Below are 20,543 nucleotides of genomic sequence, written 5' to 3'. Positions count from 1 at the left end.
AGGAGGAGGAGGAGAATGAGGAGGAGGAGGAGGAGGAGAATGAGGAGGAGGAGGAGGAGGAGGAGGAGGAGGAGGAGGAGGAGGAGGATGAGGAGGAGCTGCTGCTGCTGCTGCTGCTGCCGGGAGCTGAGCTCTCCTCCTCCCTCCGGAACTCTGACTGCAGGACCAAGGCTGCAGGCTGGACCGGTCTCTGCTGGAGGATCTGGGTCTGTCCACGGTGGACCGGTCTCTGCTGGAGGATCTGGGTCTGTCCACGGTGGACCGGTCTCTGCTGGAGGATCTGGGTCTGTCCACGGTGGACCGGTCTCTGCTGGAGGATCTGGGTCTGTCCACGGTGGACCGGTCTCTGCTGGAGGATCTGGGTCTGTCCACGATGGACCGGTCTCTGCTGGAGGATCTGGGTCTGTCCACGGTGGACCGGTCTCTGCTGGAGGATCTGGGTCTGTCCACGGTGGACCGGTCTCTGCTGGAGGATCTGGGTCTGTCCACAGTGGACCGGTCTCTGCTGGAGGATCTGGGTCTGTCCACGGTGGACCGGTCTCTGCTGGAGGATCTGGGTCTGTCCACGGTGGACCGGTCTCTGCTGGAGGATCTGGGTCTGTCCACGGTGGACCGGTCTCTGCTGGAGGATCTGGGTCTGTCCACGGTGGACCGGTCTCTGCTGGAGTCTGAGCTGAAGGAGGTTCTGGTGAACCTGCATGAGTTCATCTGGTTTCACCAGAACCCGACCCGGTGGCTCCGATGACGAGCATCAAGAACAACTCTATAGAAACAGACCATCTTCTCTTTATTGAATATATTCTTTTTTCAAGATCATTTGAAGTGTTTGTTGATGTAATACTCATTCTGGCCGCTAGAGGCTTCGTTCTACATAAGGTGGTGGTGCACCTTCGTTAATTAATTGACAAAGTTGCGTTCATTATTATAATGTTTTGGGCCACTAGGGGGCGGCAGAATGCGATGTAAACACAACACTGACACATCACACTCACCCACGCACACACACACACACGCACACACACACACACACATACACACATACACACACACACACACACACACACACACACACACACACACACACATACACACACATACATACACACACACATACACATACACACAAAAATGTGTGGTGGGCTGTAATCTGTAATCTCCACAACACGGACCAGGTGGAGGCGGGTCCTGGTCTCATCTTTCCGCCTGGTGTTGAGGAAAAAGGGGGCTGGACGACCCCGACCACCGGACCCAGTCTCCCGGATGTGTGTCGGTGTAATAGTGTAGTTGTTGTTGTTTGTGTGTGATGCTTCAGCACAGAACGCGTTAAATTGGTCTGCAGGATCTGCAGCCTGCAGAAATGGAGCTGAGCGGCGCGGACGAGAACGAGAGCGGCGCGTCGTCCCAGCAGCAGACCACGATGTGGAGACAGTTCCAGGCCAGAGCCAAGCCGCTGCTCAGCCCGAAGCTGGGCTCCAGAGACCCGGAGGACAAGAAGGACCGAGGCGGCGGGTGGATGTTCAAGAAGATGAAACGGAGGGAACACGCCGTCCTGGACCGGGTGATCTCCTCCTCGCAGCCGGACCTGCTCTTCTCCGCTCCGCTCTGCGGCAAAGCGCCGACGCACAGCCCGAAGAAGTCCACGGTGGCTCACCTGGTGCAGTCCCACCACAAGAGCTCCTCTCTCGGGTCGGCGTGCCTGGAGAGCCTGGCCGAGCCACCGAGCGGCGACAGCGGCAGCAGCGGCGGAGGAGGAAGCGGCGGTGATGCGGCAACAGCTGCTGCCGCAACGGCGGAGACGCAGATGGAGAGCCGGGATGAGCAGCCGGTGAGTTCACCAGTCTAATCTGGTGGTTTTGGCCTTTTAATGTGTTAGTGGGCAGTGATATTTAATCTCTGGTTAGTGCACGTGAGGAAGCAGGTCTCGTGCCTCATAGCAGGAAATGATAAACTAAATATATAGATCTGTTTCACTATATCACAATATCACTAGTATTACTATATCACTAGTATCACTAGTATCACTATATCACTAGTATCACTATATCACTAGTATCACTAGTATCACTAGTATCACTAGTATCACTATATCACTAGTATCACTAGTATCACTATATCACTAGTATCACTAGTATCACTATATCACTAGTATCACTAGTATCACTATATCACTAGTATCACTATATCACTATATCACCTGTATCACCTGTATCACTAGTATCACTATATCACTAGTATCACAAGCATCACTATATCACTATATCACTATATCACTAGTATCACTAGTATCACTAGTATCACTAGTATCACCAGTATGACTATATCACTAGTATCACTAGTATCACTAGTATCACTATATCACTATATCACTAGTATCACTATATCACTAGTATCACTAGTATGACTATATCACTAGTATCACTATATCACTAGTATCACTAGTATCACTAGTATCACTAGTATCACTATATCACTAGTATCACCATATCACTAGTATCACTATATCACTAGTATCACTAGTATCACTATATCACTAGTATCACTAGTATCACTCTATCACTATCGCTAGTATCACTAGTATCACTATATCACTATATCACTAGTATCACTATATCACTAGTATCACTAGTATCACTATATCACTATCACTAGTATCACTAGTATCACTATATCACTATATCACTATATCACTATATTACTAGTATCACTATATCACTAGTATCGCTAGTATCACTAGTATCACAATCATCACTATATCACCAGTATCACTAGTATCACTATATCACTATATCACTAGTATCACTAGTATCACTCTATCACTATCGCTAGTATCACTAGTATCACTAAATCACTATATCACTAGTATCACTATATCACCAGTATCACTAGTATCACTATATCACTAGTATCACTATATCACTAGTATCACTAGTATCACTATATCACTAGTATCACTATATCACTATATCACTAGTATCACTAGTATGACTATATCACTAGTATCACTATATCACTAGTATCACTATATCACTAGTATCACTAGTATCACTCTATCACTATCACTAGTATCACTAGTATCACTCTATCACTATCGCTAGTATCACTAGTATCACTATATCACTAGTATCACTAGTATCACTATCACTAGTATCACTATATCACTATATCACTAGTATCACTATATCACTATATTACTAGTATCACTATATCACTAGTATCACTAGTATTGCTAGTATCACTAGTATCACAAGCATCACTATATCACCAGTATCACTAGTATCACTATATCACTATATCACTAGTATCACTATATCACTAGTATCACTAGTATCACTATATCACTAGTATCACTATATCACTAGTATCACTAGTATCACTATATCACTATATCACTATATCACTAGTATCACTATATCACTAGTATCACTAGTATCACTATATCACTATATCACTAGTATCACTATATCACTAGTATCACTAGTATCACTATATCACTAGTATCACTAGTATGACTATATCACTAGTATCACTATATCACTAGTATCACTATATCACTAGTATCACATGTATCACTATATCACTATCGCTAGTATCACTAGTATCACTATATCACTAGTATCACTATATCACTATATTACTAGTATCACTAGTATCACTATATCACTAGTATCACTGGTATCGCTATATCACTAGTATCACTAGTATGACAAGCATCACTATATCACTAGTATCACTAGTATCACCAGTATCACTATATCACTAGTATCACTAGTATCACATGTATCACTATATCACTATCGCTAGTATCACTAGTATCACTATATCACTAGTATCACTATATTACTAGTATCACTAGTATCACTATATCACTAGTATCACTGGTATCGCTATATCACTTGTATCACTAGTATCACAAGCATCACTATATCACTAGTATCACTAGTATCACTAGTATCACTAGTATCACTAGTATCACTCTATCACTATCGCTAGTATCACCAGTATCACTATATCACTAGTATCACTAGTATCACATGTATCACTATATCACTATCGCTAGTATCACTAGTATTACTATATCACTATATTACTAGTTTCACTAAACAGAATCACAAAGCTATATATATATATATATATATATATATATATATACTTTATAATTTCATAATTTTTCTTAAATACACTACATGTATTATAATTTATAAAAATATTTTCCCATTATCTTATTTTGTCGTTGCACAGCTGCTGTCTTCCTCAGTTGCTCTGCTTCCAGTGCAGCTTGTTTTAAGTAGAGCTTTTATCCAATCCAGCAGAAATATGAGCTGCTTCAGTGGAATTTCCGCAGATTGCAAAATGCCAGAGCAGAAGAAGTTGGCACACTTTAAACATTTTCCGCTTCAGGAAACAGTTTGTGTTTCATAATGTGTGCAACAGGAAGCAGACGCTGATATGATGCTGATGAAGTGTTCAGTAGTATTCAGTAGTCAGTATGAGGTATTAATACCACACTGTGGAAGTAATTGTGGACAAAAAAGTATTGAAACGGTGTGAAAGTGAAGCGTTGATGACGTCCTGTGGTGGAGGTCTTCAGACGTAGCAGCAGTCTGTGGGCGGTGAGCTGAGGCCTCTCCTCAAACCCCACAGTGGTGGAAGTGTTCATGCATTATGTAATTATTGATTTGGAAGTATTGATCTGTGTAAGTGGATACGTGTGTGTTGGCAGGATGCAGCATCCCAGCAGAGTCGTCCTCTCACGTTAACAGTGATGTTCGGAGATATTAATGTTTCACATGAATCTGTTGCTTACATACGAGCGTATTGAAGGAGCAGAAACATTTCATCAACTTTCATCTTAAAGTTTAATAATTACAGCAGTTGAATCTGATCCAATGATCCAGACTTTGTATTAAACATTATTGATGTGTCATGTTTCTCAGAAGTTTGTTTTTATCTCGTATATATATTATACATATATATATATATATATATATAATATATAATATGTGAAGCGCTCCGCCTGCAGCCTCGAGTCGTCTGAACTGATCGAATGATTTAAAACAGTTTTATCAACATTACAAATAACACGACGTCAGAAATGAGTTGGTTCAGAGAATCTGCAGCAACGGTTCTCCGTGCTGGACGTTCTCCAGGAATCACTTTGTCTCTTCTCGTTGTTCTGATCCTATCTGCGCTCTGACGATGTCATCGAGCTGTTGCAAGACGACAGATGTGGAGTCATGAAGCAGCTGATGTGTGTTGTGTGTGTTGAGCTTCTGCAGCAGTGAAAGTGAGAGTTATACAGGAATGAAACACAACAGCGCTGTGGTCGGCCGGGGGAAGCGCTCTGTGGTGTAGCTTCCTGTTAGCGGTCGAGCGGACGAGTCACTGAGCTTGAGCTGGCGGTGTGTGCAGACACACGAGAGGAAGCCAAGGCTTCACTTCAGCAGCTTTCCTTCATTCCTCCTCTCAGAGATGTCGGTGGGTTCCTCTGTGAGGCGGGTTCCGTGCTGATTGTGCAGTTTGTGATGAAATGCATTTTGATTCATTTTGTTCTTCCTGACAGGGAATCTGGTCCCCGGGCTCCTCGGGGATGTACAAGCTGGAGGTGGAGCTGAAGAGAGGACGCGATCTGGCCGTCAGAGACAGAAGAGGTGCAGTCAGAACATCTCTTCTTCTGCTGCTTTGTGTCTTCATCCGTCACAACTTTGTCTTGTCTTGTGTTCAGGCAGCAGCGATCCGTACGTGAAGTTCAAGCTGGCTGGTAAAGAAGTGTTCAGAAGCAAAACCATCCACAAAAACCTCAACCCGGTGTGGGACCAGAAGACCACTCTGATCATGGACTGTCTGAGTGAACCTCTGTATGTGAAGGTAAACACACACACACACACACTCAAGCTTCTCCATATGCATTATCAATGAATGAACTCCAGAGTCAGCAGAGGTCGGTTGTGTTGCTGCTCTGCAGGTGTTTGACTACGACTTCGGCCTCCAGGACGACTTCATGGGCTCAGCGTACCTTCACCTGGACTCTCTGGAGCAGCAGCGGTGAGTCCGCCTCCTCATGGACTGACCTCTCCTCAGCTCCATCACTGCACCTGTGCATCACGTTCACCTCCAGCCACAACACAATCATACAATAAGCCATATTTGGGTATTAGAAATTAGAAGTTGTTTTGCATTTCTTTGTCTCTTTGAAGTTGTTTTGCGTTTCTCTGTCTCCTTGAAGTTGTTCTGCATTTCTTTGTCTCTTTGAAGTTGTTTTGCATTTCTTTGTCTCTTTGAAGTTGTTTTGCGTTTCTCTGTCTCTTTGAAGTTGTTTTGCGTTTCTTTGTCTCTTTGAAGCTCTTCATCACTGAGCCTCTTCATCAGTCACCGTCTCTGGATATCGATCGTTGTCTCTCATTACAAGAAAACAAGAAAACGATTCCTCTTCTTGATCTTTTCATGAACTCTGAGTTGTTCTGGTTTTCTAACCGTCACACGTTCTCTTGTATACAGACCAGGAGACGCGAGGGGGATGCTTTAGGGCGGGGCTACACAGTGATTGACAGGTCTCTACCAGAGACGTATACGGCGTCTCTACGTTACTCCTCCTCAGTCCAGATATGGTCACTTCCTGTTCACTGGTTGAGAAAAAAACAAGAAGGATGACGACCAAACAACAAAAGAGGCACAACATGAGAAAACCTCCAGCTTCCATGTTTGTCCTGCTGGTCTCGGACGGTGGAGATTAATCTCTCAGTAGAGATCTTTGTGTGATGAAAAAGCGGTTAAAGACATTCAAATCAAGAGATCATGTTTTTCATGCAGTATCCCCCCCCCCCCCCCCACCCACGTGTGCTGCAGGACGATACCTGTAACTCTGGAGCTGAAGGACCCTCAGCACCTGGATCAGGACCTGGGCTCCGTGGATCTGGCCGTCACCCTGACACCTAAAGACAGTCCTCTGGAGGAGCGGCGAGACTCCACGGTACGAATATCTTCAAGAAATACTGCGAACAAAAACGGATCTATTGAAGGAGAGTGAGGTATTACGGTTACAAGTTATTGATGAGTACAGCTCGATTTTATGGCAACTAATGATAATTCATCAGTGTGTCGTTGATTAATCCTGAAGCCCTGAGAGGAAGTGAAAAAAGTCTCATTTCCGAATCTGATATGAACAGTTTTCTCTCCTGTTTGTTGAAGATCAGCTGGCAGACAAAGGTTCTACGAGATCCTTTTTATTTTCAAAGGGTTTGTTTGTTGTTGTAATGCTCATGTTGGCCACTAGAGGCTTGGGTGCACCACCTTCATGTTCGAAAGAGAAATAACAATTCAATTCAATTCAATTTATTTTTGTATAGCCCAAAATCACGAATTACAAATTTGCCTCAGAGGGCTTTTCTTCCAGGTGAGCGATAATGTATTCATTCTAAACTAAAGGTACATATATTGTTTGTGTTCTTTATGTCAATTAAAAATCACCTGCAAGAATTATTTTCCTCGTCTTTAGAACCCAGAGGTGCGCTTCAGCCTCTAGTGGCCAACATGAGCATTACAGCAGTAAAACACGTCCTCGCTGTTAACGCCTGTGGGCAGAAAGTATTCTGGTGTTTTGCTCCTAAACGACCTAAACCTTTAATCAGCTGTTCATTCTCTCTCCACACACGAATACATTCATCGAGTACTCCATCGGGTCCCACACTGGGGTTCGGGTCCCACAATGTAGAATTTTAGGGTCCACAAGATCAAAAGATGGAGAAGCAGAAAAGATAAAGATATCTGCTTCAGAAAATGATTTTAATTTGATGAAACTCACCTCTGGTCTGATCTTTGCTGTTCTCCTTGTCACATTGAGTGTTGGTGTAACTGCTCACCGCTGGTGTGAAGCCAGGTTCACACGTTGCTTTGTTTAAAGGTTGGGAATCAATGTGCTCATCTATTGATCTATTGATCTACTGATCTACTGATCTATTAATGTATTAATCTACTGATCTACTGATCTATTAATGTATTAATCTACTGATATATTGATCTATTGATCCCTTACCTCTTCCCTTACCTCCTTGTTTTCCTCCTCCCTTACCTCCTCCCTTACCTCCTTGTTTTCCTCCTCCCTTACCTTCTTGTTTACCTCCTCCCTTACCTCCTCCCTTACCTCCTTGTTTTCCTCCTCCCTTACCTCCTTGTTTTCCTTCTCCCTTACCTCCTCCCTTACCTCCTCGTTTACCTCCTCCCTTACCTCCTCATTTTCCTCCTCCCTTACCTCCTTGTTTACCTCCTCCCTTACCTCCTCGTTTTCCTCCTCCCTTACCTCCTTGTTTACCTCCTCCCTTACCTCCTCCCTTACCTCCTCGTTTACCTCCTCCCTTACCTCCTCATTTTCCTCCTCCCTTACCTCCTTGTTTACCTCCTCCCTTACCTCCTCCCTTACCTCCTCGTTTACCTCCTCCCTTACCTCCTCCTTTTCATCCTCCCTTACCTCCTTGTTTTCCTTCTCCCTTACCTCCTCCCTTACCTCCTCCCTTACCTCCTTGTTTTCCTCCTCCCTTACCTCCTCCTTTTCCTCCTCCCTTACCTCCTTGTTTTCCTCCTCATTTTCCTCCTCCCTTACCTCCTTGTTTTCCTCCTCCCTTACCTCCTCCCTTACCTCTTTGTTTTCCTCCTCCCTTACCTCCTTGTTTTCCTTCTCCCTTACCTCCTCCCTTACCTCCTTGTTTTCCTCCTCCCTTACCTCCTCGTTTTCCTCCTCCCTTACCTCCTTGTTTTCCTCCTCCCTTACCTCCTCCCTCACCTCCTCCCTCACCTCCTCCCTTACCTCCTCCCTTACCTCCTTGTTTTCCTCCTCCCTTACCTCCTTGTTTTCCTCCTCCCTTACCTCCTCCTTTTCATCCTCCCTTACCTCCTCCCTTACCTCCTCGTTTACCTCCTCCTTTACCTCCTCATTTTCCTCATTTTCCTCCTCCCTTACCTCCTCCCTTACCTCCTTGTTTTCCTCCTCCCTTACCTCCTCGTTTACCTCCTCCCTTACCTCCTCCCTTACCTCCTCCTTTTCATCCTCCCTTACCTCCTTGTTTTCCTTCTCCCTTACCTCCTCCCTTACCTCCTCCCTTACCTCCTTGTTTTCCTCCTCCCTTACCTCCTCCTTTTCCTCCTCCCTTACCTCCTTGTTTTCCTCCTCATTTTCCTCCTCCCTTACCTCCTTGTTTTCCTCCTCCCTTACCTCCTCCCTTACCTCTTTGTTTTCCTCCTCCCTTACCTCCTTGTTTTCCTTCTCCCTTACCTCCTCCCTTACCTCCTTGTTTTCCTCCTCCCTTACCTCCTCGTTTTCCTCCTCCCTTACCTCCTTGTTTTCCTCCTCCCTTACCTCCTCCCTCACCTCCTCCCTCACCTCCTCCCTTACCTCCTCCCTTACCTCCTTGTTTTCCTCCTCCCTTACCTCCTTGTTTTCCTCCTCCCTTACCTCCTCCTTTTCCTCCTCCCTTACCTCCTCCCTCACCTCCTCCCTCACCTCCTCCCTTACCTCCTCCCTTACCTCCTCGTCCACCGAGGAGCTTCTTCCCCGTCAGAGAGCCAATGAGCTTATCGCTATCTAGTGGACAGAGTCTGAACAATAATTCAACGGCATATTTTGTCCATTGAAGGTTAATAAATAAATGAAATGGCAGGACGGTAATATTCAGAGACAATAACTCAATTCTATGAGATCAATTTGGTACATTTACAAGAAAAAAAAACTTGAATATTCTCTCAGATTATTAAATCATAAATTTATGAGACAATACTCAAAAGAATAGTGAAAAATAACCACAAAGTAACAGGAATAAACATAGTAAGAGAAGGAGATGTAAAACGATATGAATACATTATTTTAAGTTGTAGAAGCTGAACAGTGTTTGAAACAAAGAGGCTCGAAGGTGCAAATGTTCACAGTGTGAAGTATAACAAATACGTGCAATTTGCAAAGATAATAACTCAAAAATGGTGTGTTATTGTAACGCATTGAGTCTAATGTGGAACATGTTATGGTTAGAGGAGAGCTCTGCTGCCCCCAGGTGGCCAACGTGTTTCTTTATTAATGCAGCTTTAAGTGAAGTTTCATCAGGCCGAGTGTCGGTCTGTGCTGCAGCTCCAGTCGGAGAGGAAGAGATGAACAGCAATGAGAGAAGACGAGTGAAGATTTGTGGGGAAATCAACTCGCTTGTTGTAGCTCCTTGTAGTGAGCGATGACTCTATCGCGCCCCCTAGTGGCTCATAGAAGGTGTTTAAAATCACGAGTCTTCTTCCAGCCTGCAGGACTCAGTTGAAATAATGTATTTTAATGTATATTCAGACAATGCTGCTCAGAAGGTCCTGGAAACGATCCACTAAGGTAAATCTTCATCATCATCATCATCATCGTCGTCACAGCTCTACATGTTCTGACATCTTCACTCTGATCGCCTGTTTTGTTTTGTTTTTGTTTTGTTCTTTTAATATCAAGGCTTCATTTGACTGTTTATTTTGTATATGTTTATGTTTAAGTTTTGTTCATGCCGTTTTTTTACAATAGGCGTGTATCGTGCTCCTTAAATCACTATGTTTACATGCACAACATATTCTGCTTCTTTGAGCTTATTCCAAAAAAGACAATTCTGAAAGTTTTTAAATATTGTTGCCGTTTGTCGCAAACGACTGAGACGTATCGTCTGAATTCACTGTATACGTGTCCAAAGAATGCTCCCAATAACATCCCACATGTCTTCATAAGGAAACGTCCCATTCAGAATATTTTGGAATATCCAAATGGAATATGATGTTTCCATGACCTGTATCATGTTATTCATATATTCAAAATATTGTCGTATTCGAATACTATTGAAATACTGTTTAACATCCTGGATACTGTGATGTAATCAGGCTAACATCACGCTATCAGGCTAACATCACGCTATCAGGCTAACATCACGCTATCAGGCTAACATCATGCTATCAGGCTAACGTATCAGGTTAACGCTATCAGGCTAACATCACGCTATCAGGCTAACTTCATGTTATCAGGCTAACGTTATCAGGCTAACATCATGTTATCAGGCTAACTTCATGTTATCAGGCTAACGTTATCAGGCTAACATCATGTTATCAGGCTAACGTAATCAGTCTAACATCATGTTATCAGGCTAACATCATGTTATCAGGCTAACGTAATCAGTCTAACATCATGTTATCAGGCTAACATCATGTTATCAGGCTAACGTAATCAGTCTAACATCATGTTATCAGGCTAACGTAATCAGGCTAACATCATGCTATCAGGCTAACATCATGTTATCAGGCTAACATGTTTTTTTTTGTCTAACATCCAGATTAACCAGTTTTGAAGAAATTAAATTTAGCTTCATCATTCAAATCAATCAGGGTCCTGCATGTTGTGCTTCTTCTTCCTAATATGTGATGAATAAAGCTCAGTGTGTGTGTGTGTGTGTGTGTGTGTGTTTGTGTGAACCAGCAGCAGCAGTCACTGCGTCTCTCAGAGCTTCATCGGAAATCGCAGCTCTGGCGAGGCATCGTGAGCATCGCGCTGATCGAGGGCCGGGACCTGATCCCCATGGACTCCAACGGTCTGAGCGACCCGTACGTCAAGTTCAGGCTGGGACCCCAAAAGTACCGGAGCAAGGTGCGCGAACACGGACCTCCCCCAGTGGTGTTTACTCAGGAGAGATGCTCACGTCTGGAAATGTTGTTTCTTTTTGTATATAAGAGCATGTTTCCCATGATGCATCTGTGTGTTTGTGTGCAGACGGTGCCAAAGACCCTGAGCCCTCAGTGGAGGGAGCAGTTCGACCTCCATATGTATGAGGAGACCGGGGGGGTGCTGGAGATCACCGTGTGGGACAAAGACACCGGGAGGAGAGACGACTTCATCGGATGGTCTGTTTTCTTCTCCCTGTTTAACTGCATCTATTTAAACCACCGAAAGGACTCGTAGAACACCCTAACGATCTCTAGAACCTTTTAAATGATCTCTTCTTAGAACAACCCAAAGGATGTAGAACCTCCCCAGGTGTCACTGAACCTCCTTGGGGATCAGAGAACATCCTGAAGGATCCATAGAACCTTATTGTTGAGCACTAAACTTCCCAAAGGACTCTGTAACGCTTCTCTGTGTCCTGTTCCTGTTTGCCGTCCAGCTGCCAGTTGGACCTCTCCACTCTGTGTAAGGAGCGGACCCACCACCTGGAGCTGGCTCTGGAGGAGTCCCGGGGCCTCCTGGTGCTGCTGGTCACGCTGACCGCCTCGGCTCACGTCTCCATCGCCGACCTGTCCGTCACGCCGCTGGACGACCCGCAGGAGCGCCGGGAGATATTCCAACGCTACGTAAGCTGAAGCTCCTGAAGCTAACGGTCAGATCGCAGAGAGAGCGACGGAACACGGTGAAGTACTTCCTGTTGTGTCTCCTCAGAGCACATTGAAGTCGTTCTCCAACCTCAAAGACGTCGGCATCGTGCAGGTGAAGGTGATGAGAGCTGAAGGACTCATGGTGGCAGACATGACGGGTAATCCACAAATACACCCTGTGCTGTTCTTTATACTACTATGATATACTTTAACCTCCTGTGTGATGCCAAATACTTCTCGACTGTACTTTAGACTCCTAAACACTACTTTATACATGCTGTACAGTACTTTATACTCCTAAACAGTACTTCATAGCAGCTGTACAGTACTTTATACATGCTGTACAGTACTTTATACTCCTAAACGGTACTTCATAGCTGCTGTACAGTACTTTATACATGCTGTACAGTACTTTATACTCCTAAACAGTACTTCATAGCAGCTGTACAGTACTTTATACTTGCTGTACAGTACTTTATACTCCTAAACGGTACTTCATAGCAGCTGTACAGTACTTTATACATGCTGTACAGTACTTTATACTCCTAAACGGTACTTCATAGCAGCTGTACAGTACTTTATACATGCTGTACAGTACTTTATACTCCTAAACAGTACTTCATAGCAGATGTACAGTACTTTATACTTGCTGTACAGTACTTTATACTCCTAAACGGTACTTCATAGCAGCTGTACAGTACTTTATACTTGCTGTACAGTACTTTATACTCCTAAACGGTACTTCATAGCAGATGTACAGTACTTTATACTTGCTGTACAGTACTTTATACTCCTAAACGGTACTTCATAGCAGCTGTACAGTACTTTATACATGCTGTACAGTACTTTATACTCCTAAAGTATTGTGCGTGTGTTGCAGGTAAAAGCGATCCGTTCTGTGTGCTGGAGCTGAATAACGACCGACTCCAGACTCACACGGTCTACAAGAACCTGAATCCAGAGTGGAACAAAGTCTTCACCTTGTGAGTCCACGTTCCTCCGCCTCTCAGTCCTAGAAACACTACGTGTTACCTTCATTGTGCTCTAAATACTTCTGTGTGTACATATCTCAGTACCACTCATTCCTTCTTCTGCACTTTATTCATCCTCACGCCTTTGAAATGACGTTCAAGTTCATTTTAATCAATGTGTGTTACTGTGTGTGTGTGTGTTACTGTGTGTGTGTGTGTTAGTGTGTGTGTGTGTGTTAGTGTGTGTGTGTGTGTGTGTGTGTTACTGTGTGTGTGTGTGTGAGTGTGTTACTGTGTGCATGTGTGTGTGTTAGTGTGTGTGTGTTTGTGTTTGTGTGTGTGTGTGTGTGTGTGTTACTGTGTGTGTGTGTGTGTGTGTGTGTGTGTGTGTTACTGTGTGTGTGTGTGTGTGTTACTGTGTGTGTGTGTGTGTGTGTGACTTTAGTGTGTTACGGTTGTAGTTCATTGTGGAGAAGTACTTTCATACAAACACACTTCTAAACATCCACACTGTCCCTTTAAGTAAAACAAGGATTAAAGAACATTTAACTTTAGGAAGAAATATCGAAACAAAGTTTAATGGTGATCTAAGTAGTGAATATCTCTTTTTTATTTCATAAAATCCCAGTATGTAGTATTCATACAGATATTACTCTCTCTCTCTCTCAGTAACGTTAAAGACATCCACTCCGTGCTGGAGGTGACGGTGTTCGATGAGGACAGAGACAGGAGCGCCGACTTCCTGGGAAAAGTGGCCATTCCCTTATTATATGTGAGTGGAAGTATAAATAATACCCTGAGAATACAAAGCTGAGGTGTATAAATACACACAAATACAGGGTTCAAATATCACCAGTAGACTGGGGGCAGATGTGAAGTTTTGTACAGTTCCCAAAAGTCTTAGTTCTGAAACCTGTTGACACTTTAAAGCGTACAAGTACACTTTAAAGTGTACAAGTACACACACTAACGTGTTTTTATTTGTGTGTCAGATCCGAAACGGTGAGCAGAAAAGGTACATGTTGAAAAACAAAGAGCTGACGGGACGAACCAAAGGACTCATTCACCTGCAGATCGATGTGATCTACAACACCGTGAGTACACCGAAGTACTGAAGTACTAGTACCTCCATCTCAGAGGGAAAGGTTGTACTTTTTACTGTACTACATCTCAGAGGTACACGTTGTACTTTATACTGTACTACTTCTCAGAGGTACATGTTGTACTTTATACTGTAACTATATTTACAGTAAGCAGCTGTAACATCTGTCCTCGGTCACATGACCTGTGGTTTCTTCTTCAGGTGAAAGCTGCTCTGAAGTCGGTCGTTCCTGCGGAGCAGAAATACATCGAGGAAGAACCAAAGGTCTCCAAGCAGGTCTGTTTATGTGCATTCATGTCATTTATGATACTGGTCTGACTTCCTGTAGGTCTAATCTCTGAACTCATGCAAATATTATCGTCATTATCAATGAATCTGACCAACGACTGATTAATCAATGAGACGTTTATAAACAGTCCACAACCCAGAGATATTCACATGATGTCGTTTATGACAAAGAAAAGCCGCAAATCGCCTCATTTCAGAAGATGAAACTGATCAGATGGTCAGATGATCAGATGGACTGATGATCAGATGATCAGATGGACTGATGATCAGATGGTCAGATGGACTGATGGTCAGATGGACTGATGGTCAGATGATCAGATGATCAGATGGACTGATGATCTGATGGTCAGATGGACTGATGATCAGATGGTCAGATGGACTGATGGTCAGATGGACTGATGGTCAGATGATCAGATGATCAGATGGACTGATGATCAGATGGTCAGATGATCAGATGGACTGATGGTCAGATGATCAGATGGACTGATGGTCAGATGGACTGATGGTCAGATGCTCAGATGGACTGATGATAAGATGGTCAGATGGACTGATGGTCAGATGGACTGATGGTCAGATGATCAGATGATCAGATGGACTGATGATCAGATGGTCAGATGATCAGATGGTCAGATGGACTGATGGTCAGATGGACTGATGGTCAGATGATCAGATGGACTGATGATCAGATGGTCAGATGATCAGATGGTCAGATGGACTGATGGTCAGATGGACTGATGGTCAGATGATCAGATGATCAGATGGACTGATGATCAGATGGTCAGATGATCAGATGGTCAGATGGACTGATGATCAGATGATCAGATGGACTGATGGTCAGATGCTCAGATGGACTGATGATCAGATGGTCAGATGATCAGATGGTCAGATGGACTGATGGTCAGATGATCAGATGATCAGATGGTCAGATGCTCAGATGGACTGATGATCAGATGGTCAGATGGACTGATGGTCAGATGGACTGATGGTCAGATGATCAGATGATCAGATGGACTGATGATCAGATGGTCAGATGATCAGATGGTCAGATGGACTGATGGTCAGATGATCAGATGATCAGATGGACTGATGGTCAGATGGTCAGATGATCAGATGGTCAGATGGACTGATGATCAGATGGACTGATGGTCAGATGGACTGATGGTCAGATGATCAGATGGTCAGATGGACTGTTGATCAGATGGACTGATGGTCAGATGGACAGATGATCAGATGATCAGATGGTCAGATGATCAGATGGACTGATGGTCAGATGGACAGATGATCAGATGATCAGATGGTCAGATGGACTGATGGTCAGATGGACTGATGGTCAGATGGACTGATGATCAGATGGACTGATGATCAGATGGTCAGATGATCAGATGGTCAGATGGACTGATGGTCAGATGGACTGATGGTCAGATGGACTGATGATCAGATGGTCAGATGATCATATGGTCAGATGGACTGATGATCAGATGGACTGATGATCAGATGGTCAGATGATCAGATGGTCAGATGGACTGATGGTCAGATGGACTGATGGTCAGATGGTCAGATGATCAGATGGTCAGATGGACTGATGGTCAGATGGACTGATGATCAGATGGTCAGATGATCAGATGGTCAGATGATCAGATGGTCAGATGATCAGATGGTCAGATGATCAGATGGTCAGATGGACTGATGGTCAGATGGACTGATGGTCAGATGGTCAGATGGACTGATGGTCAGATGGACTGATGGTCAGATGATCAGATGATCAGATGGACTGATGATCAGATGGTCAGATGATCAGATGGACTGATGGTCAGATGATCAGATGGACTGATGGTCAGATGGACTGATGGTCAGATGCTCAGATGGACTGATGATAAGATGGTCAGATGGACTGATGGTCAGATGGACTGATGGTCAGATGATCAGATGATCAGATGGACTGATGATCAGATGGTCAGATGATCAGATGGTCAGATGGACTGATGATCAGATGGACTGATAATCAGATGGTCAGATGGACTGATGATCAGATGATCAGATGGACTGATGATCAGATGGTCAGATGGACTGATGGTCAGATGGACTGATGATCAGATGGACTGATGGTCAGATGATCAGATGATCAGATGGACTGATGATCAGATGGTCAGATGGACTGATGATCAGATGATCAGATGGACTGATGGTCAGATGCTCAGATGGACTGATGATCAGATGGTCAGATGGACTGATGATCAGATGGACTGATGGTCAGATGATCAGATGGACTGATGATCAGATGGTCAGATGATCAGATGGTCAGATGGACTGATGGTCAGATGGACTGATGGTCAGATGATCAGATGGACTGATGATCAGATGGTCAGATGATCAGATGGTCAGATGGACTGATGGTCAGATGGACTGATGGTCAGATGATCAGATGATCAGATGGACTGATGATCAGATGGTCAGATGATCAGATGGTCAGATGGACTGATGATCAGATGATCAGATGGACTGATGGTCAGATGCTCAGATGGACTGATGATCAGATGGTCAGATGATCAGATGGTCAGATGGACTGATGGTCAGATGATCAGATGATCAGATGGTCAGATGCTCAGATGGACTGATGATCAGATGGTCAGATGGACTGATGGTCAGATGGACTGATGGTCAGATGATCAGATGATCAGATGGACTGATGATCAGATGGTCAGATGATCAGATGGTCAGATGGACTGATGGTCAGATGATCAGATGATCAGATGGACTGATGGTCAGATGGTCAGATGATCAGATGGTCAGATGGACTGATGATCAGATGGACTGATGGTCAGATGGACTGATGGTCAGATGGACTGTTGATCAGATGGACTGATGGTCAGATGGACAGATGATCAGATGATCAGATGGTCAGATGATCAGATGGTCAGATGATCAGATGGTCAGATGATCAGATGGACTGATGGTCAGATGGACAGATGATCAGATGATCAGATGGTCAGATGGACTGATGGTCAGATGGACTGATGGTCAGATGGACTGATGATCAGATTGACTGATGATCAGATGGTCAGATGATCAGATGGTCAGATGGACTGATGGTCAGATGGACTGATGGTCAGATGGACTGATGATCAGATGGTCAGATGATCATATGGTCAGATGGACTGATGATCAGATGGACTGATGGTCAGATGATCAGATGGTCAGATGGACTGTTGATCAGATGGACTGATGGTCAGATGGACAGATGATCAGATGGTCAGATGATCAGATGGTCAGATGATCAGATGGTCAGATGATCAGATGGACTGATGGTCAGATGGACAGATGATCAGATGATCAGATGGTCAGATGGACTGATGGTCAGATGGACTGATGGTCAGATGGACTGATGATCAGATGGACTGATGATCAGATGGTCAGATGATCAGATGGTCAGATGGACTGATGGTCAGATGGACTGATGGTCAGATGGACTGATGATCAGATGGTCAGATGATCATATGGTCAGATGGACTGATGATCAGATGGACTGATGATCAGATGGTCAGATGATCAGATGGTCAGATGGACTGATGGTCAGATGGACTGATGGTCAGATGGTCAGATGATCAGATGGTCAGATGGACTGATGGTCAGATGGACTGATGATCAGATGGTCAGATGATCAGATGGTCAGATGATCAGATGGTCAGATGATCAGATGGTCAGATGGACTGATGGTCAGATGGACTGATGGTCAGATGGACTGATGATCAGATGGACTGATGGTCAGATGATCAGATGATCAGATGGACTGATGATCAGATGGTCAGATGGACTGATGATCAGATGATCAGATGGACTGATGGTCAGATGCTCAGATGGACTGATGATCAGATGGTCAGATGGACTGATGATCAGATGGACTGATGGTCAGATGATCAGATGGACTGATGATCAGATGGTCAGATGATCAGATGGTCAGATGGACTGATGGTCAGATGGACTGATGGTCAGATGATCAGATGGACTGATGATCAGATGGTCAGATGATCAGATGGTCAGATGGACTGATGGTCAGATGGACTGATGGTCAGATGATCAGATGATCAGATGGACTGATGATCAGATGGTCAGATGATCAGATGGTCAGATGGACTGATGATCAGATGATCAGATGGACTGATGGTCAGATGCTCAGATGGACTGATGATCAGATGGTCAGATGATCAGATGGTCAGATGGACTGATGGTCAGATGATCAGATGATCAGATGGTCAGATGCTCAGATGGACTGATGATCAGATGGTCAGATGGACTGATGGTCAGATGGACTGATGGTCAGATGATCAGATGATCAGATGGACTGATGATCAGATGGTCAGATGATCAGATGGTCAGATGGACTGATGGTCAGATGATCAGATGATCAGATGGACTGATGGTCAGATGGTCAGATGATCAGATGGTCAGATGGACTGATGATCAGATGGACTGATGGTCAGATGGACTGATGGTCAGATGATCAGATGGTCAGATGGACTGTTGATCAGATGGACTGATGGTCAGATGGACAGATGATCAGATGATCAGATGGTCAGATGATCAGATGGTCAGATGATCAGATGGTCAGATGATCAGATGGACTGATGGTCAGATGGACAGATGGTCAGATGGACTGATGGTCAGATGGACTGATGGTCAGATGGACTGATGATCAGATGGACTGATGATCAGATGGTCAGATGATCAGATGGTCAGATGGACTGATGGTCAGATGGACTGATGGTCAGATGGACTGATGATCAGATGGTCAGATGATCATATGGTCAGATGGACTGATGATCAGATGGACTGATGATCAGATGGTCAGATGATCAGATGGTCAGATGGACTGATGGTCAGATGGACTGATGGTCAGATGGTCAGATGATCAGATGGTCAGATGGACTGATGGTCAGATGGACTGATGATCAGATGGTCAGATGATCAGATGGTCAGATGATCAGATGGTCAGATGATCAGATGGTCAGATGATCAGATGGTCAGATGGACTGATGGTCAGATGGACTGATGGTCAGATGGACTGATGGACTGTTCGACGATGGACTCATCGCTGCAGCTTTAGTCAGTGCGATCGACTCATCGTTCTTTAATGAAGAACATCACTAAACACTAGAAGTACATAAAGAGTACTCTGACATGTTCAGCTACATTCACGTTATCTTAAATTCTAATGTTTCACAATGTAACTGATTATGATGATAATATATTAATAATATGAAACGTTCTGTCTCTCAGTTGCTGCAGCAGAACTTTAACCGTGTGAAGAGGTGCATCATGGTCCTGATCAGCAACGGGACGTATATCAACAGCTGCTTTGAGTGGGAGTCTGCACAGAGGAGCATCATCTCCTTTGTGGTGTGACACACATATACACACACACATATATACACACACATATATACACACACACATATATACACAACACACATATATACACACACATATATACACACACATATATATACACACACATATATACAACACACACATATACACACACACATATATACACACACACATATATATACACACACATATATACACACACACATATATATACACACACATATATACACACACACATATATACACACACACATATATACACACACATATATACACACACATATATATACACACACATATATACACACACACATATATACACACACATATATACACACACACATATATATACACACACATATATACACACACATATATACACACACATATATACACACACATATAAATATACACACACACATATACACACACACATATAT

General features: G+C 43.9%; 1 protein-coding gene across 1 annotated transcript; it reads left to right on the top strand.

Moving 5' to 3' along the window:
* Nucleotides 1–1,348: 1,348 nt before the first annotated feature.
* On the top strand, nt 1,349–20,118 carry mctp1b (multiple C2 domains, transmembrane 1b; the record flags this gene model as incomplete). The annotated part of the gene is made up of 16 exons (XM_079289339.1): nt 1,349–1,837; nt 5,410–5,475; nt 5,561–5,648; nt 5,723–5,865; nt 5,963–6,042; nt 6,844–6,967; nt 10,313–10,351; nt 11,468–11,635; nt 11,759–11,889; nt 12,150–12,336; nt 12,422–12,515; nt 13,238–13,340; nt 13,998–14,100; nt 14,321–14,422; nt 14,632–14,706; nt 19,993–20,118. The coding sequence occupies exons 1-16, from the start codon at nt 1,358–1,360 to the stop codon at nt 20,116–20,118; spliced, it is 2,109 nt and encodes a 702-aa protein (XP_079145465.1). The 5' UTR covers nt 1,349–1,357.
* Between the last annotated feature and the right edge of the window lie 425 nt (nt 20,119–20,543).

Source organism: Melanostigma gelatinosum (genome assembly GCF_949748355.1).
Source record: "Melanostigma gelatinosum genome assembly, chromosome: 18".
Lineage (NCBI taxonomy): Eukaryota > Metazoa > Chordata > Actinopteri > Perciformes > Zoarcidae > Melanostigma > Melanostigma gelatinosum.
Note: the sequence above shows the minus strand (reverse complement) of the source record. Positions and strands in the feature narration are given on the sequence as shown.